At 35.6% G+C, this 15,969-nt stretch overlaps 1 protein-coding gene across 1 annotated transcript in view; it reads left to right on the top strand.

Annotated features, from left to right (window-relative positions):
* The first annotated feature begins 1,679 nt into the window (after positions 1-1,679).
* Positions 1,680-15,969, top strand: part of LOC107554692 (sodium bicarbonate transporter-like protein 11) — a 15,834-nt gene continuing 1,544 nt past the window's right edge. Inside the window, exons 1-11 of the mRNA XM_016237276.1 lie at positions 1,680-1,696; positions 2,291-2,414; positions 2,627-2,830; positions 4,226-4,310; positions 4,407-4,536; positions 7,092-7,165; positions 8,897-9,119; positions 10,533-10,706; positions 12,425-12,598; positions 12,719-12,914; positions 15,436-15,655. Coding sequence (XP_016092762.1) covers positions 1,680-1,696; positions 2,291-2,414; positions 2,627-2,830; positions 4,226-4,310; positions 4,407-4,536; positions 7,092-7,165; positions 8,897-9,119; positions 10,533-10,706; positions 12,425-12,598; positions 12,719-12,914; positions 15,436-15,655 — 1,621 coding nt within the window. The remainder of the gene's footprint in view (positions 1,697-2,290; positions 2,415-2,626; positions 2,831-4,225; positions 4,311-4,406; positions 4,537-7,091; positions 7,166-8,896; positions 9,120-10,532; positions 10,707-12,424; positions 12,599-12,718; positions 12,915-15,435; positions 15,656-15,969) is intronic.

Below are 15,969 nucleotides of genomic sequence, written 5' to 3'. Positions count from 1 at the left end.
GGATGCTGGATAGTCATGCTCAGCGGGGATGGAGACCTGTAGGTGGAAAGAGTTGTGCTCACTTATGGATCAGTTTGTCTCCTCATGGGTAATTTGTAAAATCATTTGTTCCGTCTGAATTTGCTTAGGCTGGAAAATTACCAGCCAAGAGAAATGCTTCTCTTTTTAATCTTATCAGTTTTGAAGGATTGTGCATTATCATTGATTCATATTATGTGAGAATCAACACTGCATATGGTACAGTGAGGATAAGCATTTAGAAAAAATAAATAAATGAAATAAGAAAAGTCAACAGCTACAGACAGTAACATAACACTTGGAAATTTTGAGTAATACTGAGATGGGAATTTTCTTTTCTCTCTAAGAGGATTATTTTCTAAGATCTTTAAGAAGATTTTAGCCAGCACTCATGTTACGTATACTATTCAGTTCATTGCTGTGCAAAATTGGATGTAAACTGGTGTAAGAATGAGTCAGGAACAGGAATCAGCTGGTAATAAAATAAAATTGCACATTTTTTCAGATGCAAAGCAAATCTCATGATCTGTATATGCACTGAAATCACTAACAAATCCTGAATTATTATTATTATTTTTTTAAAGGAATGAGATTGCCAGAATAAATCTCTCACATTAAGCTTCATTGACTCCTGCTGATTTTGGGGGGGTCACCTTTTTTCAGCTAAAGGACTCTTTGACATGACAGACAACAGGGATATAAATGTAATTATTTATTATATATAATTATTATTATAAAAAGAAAAGCTCTCTTCACTGAGGATTCATCCATAATTTAGTATATTCAGTCTGTCCGTCCTTAAGGAACAGCCCAACTATTTTAGGGTCAGTTCAAATTTACTGTAGTTCCTGCGAAAGGTACAGACCTTTTCATGGAACTATTATTTCTGTCAGCAGCACAGGACAGCACAGTCAGCAACAGGAAGTCAGCGAGCCTGCGAACAGGAAGTCTAGTGAGGCAAGCGGCAGAGAAAGATCACAACAAGGGAGAGGGGATGTGTTTGGCGTAGTCAGCAAAATATATTTACAAGCTTTACATGACGGCAATGAGAACTTTATCAGATTTAAAGATGTTGTGGAGTTTGATTAGCTGAGTGCTGTTATAAGTGTGCGGATGAGAACAACACTGGGACTTGTCAATGTTTTTATCATCTCCGTTGACTGTGTTTGCTCGTTCCAGACAGACTGACACAGTCTGTGCATTATTATTGTGGTTGTTTTAGTAACTCTTTCCGCAAGTTAACAACTGATACACCACCGCATTTAGGTAGTGACTGTCCTTGTGGGCAAGTCATTTGATTCATTCATTCAACTGATTAATAAAAAAACACTGATTTATTCAGAAATGAAACTTGACGAAACAAAAACAGTGTAGTAACTGATTACATGTAATCTGATTCCAAAAATCAAGTACTTGTAATTAGATTATATTATTTTACAATGCTTATAATTAGATTAAAGTTACTTTTTGATGGATTTATTGCATATTTTTCATACTTGCATACTTTATTGCATATTATTCATACACTGGCAATAAGTTATTCATAATTTATTGTTTTACTCCCATTCTTATATATATATATTCATTACCCCATTCACAAGTTTATGGTAAGTGCAAAAAAAAACAAATGAAAAAGCTATTAATATTTTTATTCAGCAAGGATGCCGTTAAATCAAAGGTGATTTCTATTCATCAAAACATCCAAAGAAAAATATTAAGCAGCAAAAACTGTTTTCAACATTGATAATAATCAGAAATGTTTCTTGAGCATCAAATCAGCATATTAGAATGATTTCTGAAGATTATGTGACACTGAAGACTGGAGTAATGATGCTGAAAATTCAGCTTTGATCACAGGAATAAATTCTATTTTACAATATATTCACATAGAAACAGCTTTTTTAAATTGTTTAATATTTCACATTGTTTCTGTTTTTATATTTCTGTATATTTGATCAAATAAATTTGTTTAAAAAAAAAACATTTAAAAAATCTTTTTACAAACTTTCTGCTGCCAGTTTATATTATGCACCCTATTTATGTTAGGAAATAGCAACTGAGATGTACACAATTATTTATTTTACACAATTTTACTTTGAACACAAAAAATGCATGTCTAGAAGCAATCAAGCAGGCACATTTATTGGCTGATGCAGATATTAACTAAATATCAAATCTGATTAGCCCAGCCTATCTATCTGTCTATTTAATCATTTATTTACATGTAATCATATATATGTCTGATGAAACGTGTGTGCCCTTCTGTATTCAGATGTAATGTGAAGAGTCTTCAGAGACGCTGCGTCTGTGTTTCGCGTCTGGAGCGGCCGCAGAACTGGGGTGTGAACTGCTGCGAGGTTCGCTATGTTATCCTCATCCTGGCACCGCCTCGCACAGTAAGCCGCTCCTTTCACCTATCATCACCTAGAGTGACAAAAACACACATTTGTATTATCACTGCTGTGTGCTAATTTGCAATTGTTTCAAACCGTGTCAATTTTTACACTTGAAGTCTTCAGGGTTTTTTTTTTTTTATCTGTAGTGTTACTTTTAGCATCTCAGATTTATTTAAGCATCTGTTGTAATTTTCCTCTTCCGTACCCTGCAGAAAAGCACAAAGACCGCCATAGAGCTCAGCCGCACGTTTGCCACCTTGTTCTCAGACATCTCATTTAGACAGAAACTCCTGGAAACGAAGACCCAGGAGGACTTCAAGCAGGAGCTGGTGATTCAAAGGCAGCGGCTCTCCACTGCCATCCAGAAGCCCTCGCTGGAGGAAGAGACCGACCCACACAGCAACAAACCACTCAAGGTCTGGAGCCAAGAGAGCCTCTGGGCATGCAAATGACTTGGCCAACCAATTATCTGCTCAGTCTGCCGGTTAACTTAATGTTGGGTTTTCTCTGTGGGCCGTGAAGTGCACTCTTCACATATACACACACCTCCCTCACATTATGCTGCACTAGTTGTGCAACCCATCACAAAACTAATCATTTTACCATTTTTGAGTCTTGGATTGGATCATTTATCGAATAAAAAAAATGTTCTTTTCATTTATTACTTAAAGAACACTTTAAGTACTTTGATACCACAGCAAAAACTACTGGCCTAAATATTAAAGTTCATAAACATCATTAAAGACAACTGAAAAGTCAGTAATAAAATAATAGCAAATACACAAATTACTAGCATAGATGAATACAGTCTAACAACATTACAAATAAAGTCAGTAACAGTAGTATTCAGGTACAGAAATCTAATAAGTGTAAAATAAGACTATAGTGTATAAATTAAATACAGATTACTCTTTGTTAAAGTTGTATTTTGTTGTTTGATTAGCATTAATGACGCAGACAGCAGCAGGTATTTATAGGCTGCTGTCTCTTTAAGACCAAATGCACGAACCGAATATACTGACAGACATCCGGTTTCTTTCTCAAAATGTTACGTTCACTTAATAAATAACCGAATGTGTTTCTCTTTCGACATATACAGTGCTTCATGGGGGTAGGTTTGATTTTGACATTGGTGGGGACACAATGGCAGATTTTTTTTTCCTCTTCCACCTTAGAAATGTTGACCATCATAATTGTACCAACAGTTAAAATCATAAAACTTCTTGAAATTATCTGAATGCTGCAGTAAAGATGCTGAAAATGCAACTTCGATACGTTTACAATATATTGAAATAGAAAACAGTTATTTTAAATTATAATACCATTTCACACAATTTCTGTTTTTTATTGTATATTTGATCAAATAAATGCAGCCTTGATTAGCATAAGAATTTTTTCAAAAATAAATAAGCATCTCCTTTTACTAACCATTGGTTGGTTTCTTGAAAAATGCCTCAATGTTCACGTTTCACAGCTTACCCTCTTTGTAGTAAGTGTTTGTTGAATTCTGTCACTAGGATTATTCACACATTCCCTATAATGTAATTATTTCAGAGATTCAAGAACAGATGTTCCATTATATTTATTTTCCTACTACATAATAAGAGAGAACATTTCAAGCGTAGTCTGGATCTGGCAATCTGGATCACAAATAAATAACAATTTTCCTTTCTTGTGATATTTTACAACACCACGTTTTTTTGTTAAGGTTTGCATGTTTATGCACTTTGGATTTGATGAGCTCTGTGGTTATGTATTTGAAAAACATTATCAGCATATTTTTTCACTTCCAAATATCCTTTTGTGCCCAGGTAAAAGATTTCCTCCGAGCAGGTCGTGGCATTTATGAAGACCTGTGCCGCAGGCTTCCGTTGTACCTGTCGGACTTCACAGATGGCGAGTCTCTGGTTGACTTCACTTTTACTAGAAATAACAGAAATCTCTCTGTTGCTCGGGCTGAGGTGTTTGCTGCTGTGTGGCTTCTCTCTCCAGGGATTCTGGACGCTAACAGATCTTTGCTGAAGTACACCACCACAGCCATCTTCCTCTACATCGCCATCCTGCTGCCGGCCATTGCGTTCGGCTCTCTGAATGACGAGAGCACGCGAGGAGAGATAGGTCTGTGCTCAAATTATAAAGTTAATCATTTATAGTCGTTAGCTGGTTATAGCTGGCCTAGATGGATGATCAGCTGGACTACATTGGTAGAGTATCTTGGTCTAGCTGATGGACCACCTTGGACCAGAAACACACCAACTACATTCTTGAAAATAAAGGTTCCAAAAAGTTTTTTTTTTAATGCCATATAACTATTTTGGGTTCCTCTTTGGGTTCCTTTTTAGTGAACAGTTCTAAAAAGAACCATTTTCTTTTTAATTTTTCCATTTTTCTTGGTACAATTTTAAAAATAAAGATGGCAAAAGGTGGATTTCACAGTGATGAAATAGAAGAACCATTTTTGAGAACATTTCAGAGAACAGTTCCTAGAAGAATAATTGTTTTGCCTAGTGTGAACAATATTTAAAAAATCTAAAGGACCCTTTTCCACTATAAAAAAACCTTTTGTTCTAGGTTTTTTTTTGGGGGGGGGGTCCTTTTTTGTGAACATTTCTTAACTCTCTGTGCCTCTTCATTTTTGGGTTACACTTGGTAGCTTTGTGGTCAAAAGTGACTGAAGCCTTGAAATGTAACTCAGGAAAACCAATGTAAATATAATGTATGTATTTGTTCAATAATATTTTTGGTTGTTATTTAAAATTCTGAGGGGATTTTAAGATACCTTTTTAAGATTTTTTTTCTGCTGTCATTTTTGTATGCTACAGTAACAAGTGTTATTTTTTTTAATTTTCGACCCTTGCACATATCCAAATCATGTCCATGATTTTTTGTGTGTGCTCACATAGCCAAGTGTCGCCAAGTGTCATCTCAATCCGATGATTTTCTGTCAAAAATGACTGAAGATGTCCAGACGGTTAAACATTTGAACAATCCAAAGAACCTTTTCCACTATAAAGAAATTTTGTGGAATGTAAAAGTTTTACACTTTTAAAAATAAAGGTTCTTCATTGGCATCAATGGTTCAATCAATAACCTTTCACATCCATTTAAACTTTCCATTGCACAAAAGGTTCTTTATAGTGGAAAAAGCTTCTTCAGATTTCTAAATCTTTCCCTGTCAGCATTATTTATTTATTTATTTTTTAAGTTGCCAGCCACCGCCAGCATTTTTGATCATTTGCAGAAGTTTCATGGCCCCCAGAATGTTTTGCTGTATGGATATCTGAACATGCAGTGTGTCAAAGCAAAGAACTAGAGCCTCTTCTTACAAAACAAACCATTTTATTCTAGTTTCATGCTTTCCTTTTTTTGTTAAATCAATGTTTGGTTGTGGTTAAGTTTCATAAAAAGAAAAAGAAGTTGAACAAAAAAGCTGAGAAAATCGTGTTTTTGTCTAAGATTACGTCTGGATGGGATTTAGGTCGATGATCAAAACATAGATGGAGTGGATCACTTCATCGACACCTCATAAGCTTCTCAGTCCTAAACCACTTCCTGTGACTGTCAACATTTCATTTGGTAAAGTTAGGCAGTTTTGAATTATATGCTGTTTAATGTTTGATTATCACATTATTTTACATATCCATCTGCTTGTTTCTGCTTCTTCTTTGCCTGTGTTCTGAGAAAAATATGGTTCCTCTGGGAACTGATCTCTGAAAGGTTCTTTGAGGAACCAAAAATGGCTCTTCTATGACATTGCTTTGAAAACACCTCTGTTTTCTCTCTGAGAGTTCTCTCGGAGAGTTCTCGGATTTCATCAAAAATATCTTAATTTGCGCTCCGAAGATGAACAAAGGTCTTACGGGTTTGGAAAGACATGAGGGTGAGTAATTAATGACAGAATTTTCATTTTGGGTGAACTATCCCTTTAAAGGTTCTTCATGGAACCATCGATGCCAGTAAAGAAACTTTATATTTAAGAGTGTTTCCTGTTTATTTGACTACTTTGTTTTTCTCCTTCTTTTGTGTCCTTAACTGATCACATGCCTGATGTACATACCAATGTTATATTGTTTATATCACAAACCCCAAAACTTGTTCTGCACCATTTGCACTCTAGACAAGATAAAAACACAAGAAATGTGAATTGTTGAAGTATGCTATTACTTTTCTAAGCAATCAGATTTACGATATCTTGAGATCAGAATATTATAAAGACTTGGGGATGATTTTTCAATGTTTTCGGTCAGTATGCAACCAGCTAGTAACCAGGTAGCAACCACCTAGAACACCCTAATAATTGCAAAGCAAAGCTAAAGCCCGCTTAAAGCACCGAAGCAACTTGCTGACAACCACCCACAACACCCTAGAACTGTGGTGGAGTTTTACACAAACATGCACCTCACTCATTTGCTTGAGAAAATGTGACAATCTAGTTGTCTTTTACTGATGTATGAAATCTCCTCAGGCAGACACCACATTCTGATATAACTCAGATTCCTCTGCTATGGCCTCTCTCTGTAGCATAAACATCCATCATAAAAATGTGCTGTCCTGTCGTGTGTGTGGTAATCTCTGTTTGTGGCATGCCTTGATTTTGTTGTTATGTCTTGGTTTGTGCTCTGTTGCTTTGATAAAAGGAAAGATGAGTTGTTCACTGTGTGCTATGTGTCCTCTCAGTTCCACAGAAGAAGTGATAGCTTTGTTCATCTCCATTGCCTTTGTGGGCGACGCTTTGAAAGGCACCATAAAGAGTAAGTTCAGAGCTCTGACATGTAAAAGGACCACAGGCGTTGCTGAAACTAATATCCAAACTAGAGCAGGCTTGTAATATCTCGGAAATAAATCATTAATGATGATTTTTAACAACAGGGAGGTTTGAGTGAGAAAGAAATGGGGAGAGAATGTAAATGTCTTGATGCATTTTGATGTAAGAATATTGTTGATGATATTTCCGTTTGGTGTGGTTTAAAGGGATAGTTCACCCAAAAATCTAAATTCTGTCATCATTTACTCACCCTCATGTTGTTCAAATCAACATACTTTGTTCTTTGGAACACAAAAGAAGATGTGTTATAGAATGTTGGTAGCCAAACCGTTTTGGACAAAGTAAAATAACATGGGCACATCTCTCAAAATATAGAATGACATGAGGATGAGTAAATTATGACAGAATTTAATTTTTTTTGTGAACTATCCCTTTAAAACAATACTGTACCCAAATATTTTTTTTATTTGTCATGTGCTCCCCTCTCCTGGCATTCCAAACCTGTAATTTTATCCCATTCCATGGAACATAAAAAGAGTCGTTTAAAGCAAAATGTTCAAGCAGCTCTTTTCCAGCTCTATTCAGTGAAAGTAAATTCGAAACTGGGGCTGCTAAATTCCAAATATAATACAAAGATACATAGAGTAACATAAAAGTTACCCGTATGACTTATGACGTCAGCAAATAATAGGGTAGGGGTCACACATGTGCGAAATTGGCAAAAAAAAAAAAAATATATATATATTTATTGTGATTTTTCGATAGGGATAATTAAACAATATTCTGCTGAGTGTGTTTTTGTTTTGGTACCTTGGCTGGTTTAGGCCAGTGATGAATAAATAAATATGACACTAAAACCATCCCTGTCTTAATTAATTATTAATTGATTCATTCATTCAAATGATTAGTTCAAAACGGCTGATTCATTTACAAATGAAGCAACTGGCTGTCTTTATGAATGGATCATTGAATCATTGACTTGATTAATGATTAATTAAAAAACAGATTAATTCAGAAACGAAAAACCGCAGTGTTGCTCTTAGATGCACAAATGTTCTGCTTTGATTGGAGCTATTTTCATTGTCAAAACAGAAAAAAACTGACACTATTGTGTCCAAAATGTAACTCATTCAATATTAGCTTCTTGTTTGTTGAACTGTTGCATAAAATTAATATCACATTTGCAATCACACTCACACACTAATGTTGTATGTGGGATATTACTTAACTATGTAAATATACATACAAATATACAAAACAAAAAACCCATACAGGGATATTCATATCTTGACTTATAGGGGCACATTAACTGCATTCTGATATGCTTTATCACACAGTGAATGCTTTTAGACTCTCAAGACGTTTTTTTGCAAACAAAAGTGACATACTCCATAATGTCAGCTCACATATCACTAAAACAATTATTATGATATTATCGCAGATGATAATTATCACACACCCCTATAATAGGGTAACTTAAATTTTGGTATTATTATTGCTTCAGAAGAGCCCCCGTTTCCATTCACTTTCATTGAATGGAAAAGAGCAGCATGAACATTCTGCCTAAGATCTCTTTTTATGTTTCAGAAAAATCTAATGCATTTGGAAATCCCACATTTGGAAATTATGACCGATTAGTTGTTTCTGGGTGCACTAGTCTTTTTAGAAAAAAAATATTCACTTAATTGCTGTCCACTATATCTCTCTTTTCTCTCAGTATTTCATAAATATTATCATGGCCTTACACTAGTCAACGGAAGCACAGAGGAACTGCATGGTCTGGGTGTGATACTTCATCAGGGAGTGAACGGAACAGAGAATGGAGGCATCTCACTCCCTGCAACAATGGTTCTGTGCACCAGGGAGCGCCCTATTCTCTGCCTGCTGCTGATGCTGGGAACACTGTGGCTGGGCTATGCCCTCTTCCTCATCAAGAGAAGGTCGTTATAGGCTGGTTTACTGTAATCAGCATTAGTTGCTAATGCTTGGTCATCTGATCTAACATACTTCATTTAAACTAAATTGGTTTCAAGTAATACAGAATGACTTGGCTTCACAGAGAGGAAATAAAACAGTTAATCATGGTCATATTACTGTGGAAGCCTGCTTCCACCACTGAATAAAAAAAAAAAGGTAATAGTGACTTTTATCTCACAATTCAGTATTTAATAATAGTGCTGTCAAGAGATTAATCGCGATTAATCACATCCAAAATAAAAGTTTTTGTTTACATAATATATATATATATGTATATGTATATATATATATATATATATATATATGTGTGTGTACTGTGTATATTTATTATGTATATATAAATACAAACATGCATGTATATATTAAAACATGTTTATGTATTATATATATTTATATATAATACAAATATAATATAAATTTATATACATGTAAACATTTTCAAAATATATTCAGTATGTGAGTGTATTTATAGTATATAAATCATAGATAAACACAGTACACATACTTATATCATGTAAACAAAAACTTTTATTTTGGATGCGATTTAATGACGATTAATCGTTTGACAGCTCTAATTTTTAATTCTAGTTTTTAAACTCGCAATTGAGAGTTACCAAGTCAGAATTTTGAGATGTAAACTCGCAATTCTGAGAAATAAAGTCGCAATTCTGAGAAATGCAAGATATAAACTTGCAATTATTTTTCTCTCCGAATTGTGAGTTTATATCTTTCAATTTTGACTTTTTTCCTAGAATTGTGAGTTTATATCTCACGATTCTGACTTTGTAACATGCAGTTGCGAGCTAGAAAGGCAGAATTGTGCAATATAAACTTGCAGTTGTAAGAAAACGGTCTTTTTTCGCATTTGTGAATTATGAAGTCTAGTTCTGAGGAAAAAATTCAAGATCTCATAATTTTGAGAAAAGAAGTCATAATTTCAAGATATAAACTCACAATTGCGAGAAAAAAGTCAGAATTGCAAATATCTCGAAATTTAGACTTCCTCGCAATTGCGAGTTTTCTGACTTTATTCTGTCAATTCGGAATTCTGACTTTATAACTCGCAATTCTGACCTGTTTCTTAGAATTGAGGGACTTCCGTTACTAGAGCTGCCAAATTGCATGTTGCTTTTACTCCCGTTCACAGCAATGCGAGTAATATCTGTTAGATATTATACAGTCTTTGATTCAAACCTGGCACCTCAAGACATGTCACAGCAGGACATCCTGATCAATTGCCATTGACGTCAAACCTTTCGCAATCCATTTTGAGGTGACAGGTTTGAATGTGATTGAAAGATTTGGCAAAGTGAGTAAATATTTGCAGAAATGTCATTTGTTCGGTGAACTATACATTCAGTTCTTCCAATATGTTGATCCACAGTTCCAGTATTCAACTACCAGAATGAAGCCCTATTCAGAGTAGCAGCTTTTGACCAGCTGACAGGGATGAATGTATTAAGTGCATGCGGTCTTGGCTTTCTCCTTGCCTTGCTCATCTTCATTGACCAGAATATTGTGGTGTCCCTCACCAATGCCCCAGAGAACAGGTATCCATGCAGCAAATCAAAAACTATTTCAATCAGTTGAGTCATATTTGCAGTGTTGGGGAAGTTACTTTTAAAAGTACACCCTTAAAAATATAGGTGCTGCACGATGCCATAGAAGAACCTTTTTTGACTAAATGGTTCCATAAAGAACCTTTAACATCTGAAGAACCTTTCTGTTTCACAAAAGCTTCTTCAGATTATAAAGAGGTAAGAAAGAGATGGTTCTTTTAAGAACCTTTGACTGAATTGTTCTTTGTGGAACCAAAAAACTGTTTTTCTATGACATCGCTGTAAAGAATCTTTTAAGCACCTTTATTTTTAAGAGTGTAATGCATTACAATATTACGTTGCTTAGTTACTTTTTATGGAATGTAATGCATTGTTACTTTTGCATTGCTTTTTAAATCTGTGCTGGACTTGTTTGTTTGTTTTTAATATAAAAAGTTATATTTTTGGCAAATGTAAAAGCCCTTTCACACCAAAAGTGAAACAATAAGCCTCAGGCTGAAGGAAATGTAAATTCACGTCTGTATGGTAGAGGGCGCCGCCCAAACAAACCTTTCAGCTGCTGCCTTCTGGATTGCATGAAGAATAGGACGCAAGAGATGAAATTTTAACACTCTTCAGCAAAAAAAAAAAGCAGCACAAATGTTATGTATATTTAAAGTAATTGTTGCTTATTAGTGTGGTTTGATTGGATCATCGAAGGTCAGCAGCAAAGATATTGGTCAATCAAATGGGACTGAATACATATAAAGGATATTTGTGTTATTTAACATATTTAATTATTTCAGGTTTGTCATTCTGAGTTTGCGCTTGCTTTGCACTGTTTTTATTCATTTTGGGAGATACTGAATGTGTTTTTGTGTAAGTGAGATGAGTAAATGCATGTTGACATTTAGTCTAGACACCTCTGAACTTACTCCCCATTTCTCTCAACATGAGGACAGGAGAGCAATCAGCCAATAAATGGGAAACAAAGTAACTGGCGACATTTTCTCAGACATTTTCTTGTACAGTAAATTAAAAAGTAATGCATTACTTTAAGCGTAACTTGAAAAAGGAATCGGATTACATAACTTGTTATGCGTTACCCCCAACACTGCATATGTGACTCTGGAGCACAAAACCAGTCATAAATCGCTTGGGTGTATTTGTAGCAATAGCCAACATTACTTTGTATGGGTAAAAATTATCAATTTTTCTTTTATGCCAAAAATCATTAGGATATTAAGTAAAGATCATGTTCCATGAAGATATTTTGTAAATTTCCTATCGTAAATATATCAAAACTTAATTTTTGATAATTAATATGCATTGCTAAGAACTTCATTTGGACAACTTTAAAGACGATCTTCTAGATATTTAGATTTTTTTGCACCCTCAGATTCCAGATTTTCAAACAGTTGTATCTCAGCCAAATATTGTCCTGTCCTAACAAACCATAAATCAATGGAAAGCTTATTTATTCAGCTTTCAGATGTTGCATACATCTCAGTTTCGAAAATTTACCCTTATGGCTGGTTTTGTTGTCCAGGGTCACATATATGAGTTTAAACATTAAAAGTTTGTTTTCATGCTTCTGTGCCATACCTTTTCTATTCGCTAGAATTATGTTTTTTTCAGAGATCAGTGAGCCATCATTCACAGTGTCAGTTCAGCGTAGACGCTGAGGGGACGCCGTATGATCTCTTTTGGTGTGTGTGCATGTGTTTCAGACTGCTAAAGGGAACGGCGTACCACTGGGACCTGATGCTCTCTGGGTTTATCAACATCCTGATGTCAGTGCTGGGGTTGCCATGGATGCACGCCGCTTTCCCACACTCCACGCTGCATGTGCGTCAGCTGGCGCACGTGGAACAGCGAGTAGAGGGGGGCCACCTCTATGAAACGTGATCGCAAGCACCTACAGACACACTTAAAGACTTACAACTCACAAATATGAGAGTGTTAGTGACACATCAAGTGTGATTAACCAGAGTTGTAAAACACGTCCTTCTGTGTGCCTGCAGGATAGTCAGCGTGAAGGAGACCAGACTTACCTCGCTGGCTGCAAACATCCTGATTGGTTTGTCAGTGTTTTTGCTGCCGGTGCCTCTGCAGTGGATACCGAAACCCGTTCTCTACGGCCTCTTCCTGTACATCGCTCTCACGTCTATTGATGGAAACCAGATGTGTGACCGAATGGCCCTTCTGCTTAAAGAACAAGTAAGCCTTGAGAGCTAGAAATAATCATTTGGTGGAGTTTCTTTGTTCAAAAGTTTTTTTAATCGAATTCTTATTCAGCATTAAATTGATCAAAAGTGACCGTTAAGACATTTAGAATGTTAAAAAAAAAATTCTGTTTCAAATAAATGCTGTTCTTTTGAACTTTCTATTCATCTGTGAATCCTGAAAAATAAAATGTATCACGGTTTCCTCAAAAATACGAAGCAGCACCACTGTTTCCAACATTGATAATAATCAGAACTGTTTCTTGAGCAGCAAATCAGCATATTAAATTGATTTCTGAAAGATCATGTGACACTGAAGACTGGAGTAATGATGCTGAAAATTCAGCTTTGATCACAGAAATAAATTAGATTTTTACAATAGATTCAGACAGAAAACAATTTTAAATTTAGAATAATATTTCACAATATTACTGTACTTGTGATCAAATAAATGTATCTGTGGTGATCATAAGAGACTTCTTTCAAAAACATTACAAAATCTTAGCAGCCTCAAAACTTTTGAAGAGTAGAGAAGAACTATTAATTTTAACAGCTTAATTATTAATTCATGTTTAGGGATGAACTGGACATAGGGAACAACACTGGAACTTTCCCTGTTTGAAAACAATTTTTGATTAAAATATGAAAAAAAATACATTTAAATAAAAAAAATGTTCTTAAGCCAATTTGTACTACACCATTATGTGGGGGAAAAATGCATCTTTCTTCACTGATGTCTGTTGAAGTTAACCATAAACTGTTAAAAACAGTCAATGAGTGTCACTGTATATTAAGAGCACCATCCGTTACAGCTCAAGTTAATAAAGTCAATAAAGACACTTAATACAAGCAGTTAAACATTCACCGTAACTTAGTTTATTTAAAAGCTGTTCCTCTGGGTTTCAAACACAAGACTTTTTGACCTCAATCCAAGTCTCCAGATCACTCAGTATTTATCAATGATACATCATTTATTGTGTAATTTAATAGTGCTGTCTTCAGATTGTACAACCCCAAGGAAAATCAATATATATCACTATACAGTGGAGTGAAGGACTATCTGTGGTTGTAAAGAGTCATAAATCTTAGGTTGTTTTTGAATCCCAATCTATTCCAAAACAATGCGTATTTACAAGTTTAAAGTCAACATGAAAGCATTAGCAACAGATTTTAAAGTAATGTGACACATTTCTGAGGGAAACTAGGTAAATCTTAGATTTTGTACTGACAAGACACATCAAGAGTCAAACCCTGGTCACAGTCATATCTCACTGGCCCAAAATTCAACTCTTCATAACTGTATGTTTAACGGGGTCATAAGATGCGATTTCAAGTTTTCCTTTCTCTTTGGAGTGTTGCAAGCTGTTCTTGAATAGATAAGATCCCTGAAGTTGCAAAGACTAAAGTCTCAAACCCAAAGAGATATTCTTTATAAAAGTTAAGACTCGTCCACGCCCCCCTAAAACGGCTCGTTCTAACACGCTCCACATGTCTACATCACTGTGTGGGAAGATTTGCATAAAGCCGCCCAAATGTTCACGCAAAGAAAGAAGGTGTAACTTTATTGTTGCTGCCGCCGTGTTGTGAAGATTATGAAAGCGAAACTACTTTGTTTGGTCTTCCAAAAGAGGACACGACTAGAAATCAAAGTTGTATTTACAACACTGTTCCAGAAAAGTTCAACCCAAATATTCAGATGTGTGCAGCACATTTTATGAAGGACTGTTTCCTGATCCTGGGAGAATAGACTTCAATGCCGGCTGTTCTGACTCACAGACTGCAAAGTATGTTTTCATATTTAAAGAATTTGCCACTGATGATTCAAATGCGAGTTTTGGGCAGTGTAGAGTAGCGCTTGTTGTTTGTCATTTCTCCGATCACAAATGCAGACATGGTTTTATGTTTACACGGCGCAATGCAACGCAACGCGTAAAAAGACAGTATAAGTCATTATAATCAGTAATTATGTCCCCACTGGATGCAACACATGCCTCGTTTATAATGGCTTTTAATGTTTTTGTCTTGTCGCTCCGGCCGGGACACGGCATCACAGTATGGTGAGGGACGTAATATTTCCATCACACACTTGAGGTATTCGCCCAATCACAACGCACTGGATAGCTGGCCAATCACAGCACACCTCGCTTTTCAGACCGATGAGCTTTGTAAAAATCAACGCGTTTCAGAAAGGCGGGGCATAGAGGAGAAACAATAATGTACAGTATGTGGAAAATAATGTTTTTTTAACCTTAAACTGCATAAACGCATTTCATTACACCAAATAATGTTCCTTTTTAGCAACGTCATATGACCCCTTTAAGATCAAGTATCTTCTGTGTCACACTGTGCAGTGGTTTTGTGTTCAGCATAAACAGACCATCAGCTTTTTACTGGAAATTCTTCTTGGTTCCTTCATGGAATGTGTATTAGGAAAGTAAATAAGATTATGTTAGCTTTCTATGTTAACTAACACAAATCTGTCACTGATCATTCTTATCTCAATCTGTGTTCCCAAGACGTCGTATCCACCCACTCACTACATCCGCAGAGTGCCGCAGAGGAAGGTGCATTATTTCACAGGCCTGCAGATTGTTCAGTTGATCATCCTGTGTGCATTTGGGATGTACCCTCTGCCCTATATGAAGATGATCTTCCCTTTACTCATGATCATGCTCATTCCAATAAGGTATGCCATAGTTTTTATATCAGAGCATCACTACGATTATAGAAAAATAGGTACAATGCTGTCACTGAGGCGGTATCCTAAGGTATACAAGCAAAAAGGTACATCTTTTTATCCTTTTTACCTCTAAATGGTGCATATTAGTACCTTATAAGCACTTAGTACCTAAAATGTACACATTAGTACGTTTTGAAAGAATACTGTACCTTTTTTCTGAGTGTACATTTACAATGTCTTTATCATTATAACAAAGCAGCTTGTCTGCGGTTTTCTGTATTTGTGTGCATAACGTCTGTCAAACAATGCAGATTTGGTATCCTGACGGATAAGGCCGTTTTCAACACTGAAAAAGGGCCAAATTAACATA

The sequence above is a fragment of the Sinocyclocheilus grahami genome, unplaced genomic scaffold (assembly GCF_001515645.1).
Source record: "Sinocyclocheilus grahami isolate Dianchi unplaced genomic scaffold, SAMN03320097.WGS_v1.1 scaffold510.1, whole genome shotgun sequence".
Taxonomy (NCBI): Eukaryota; Metazoa; Chordata; class Actinopteri; order Cypriniformes; family Cyprinidae; genus Sinocyclocheilus; species Sinocyclocheilus grahami.
This window is presented reverse-complemented; position numbering and strand designations above follow the sequence as displayed.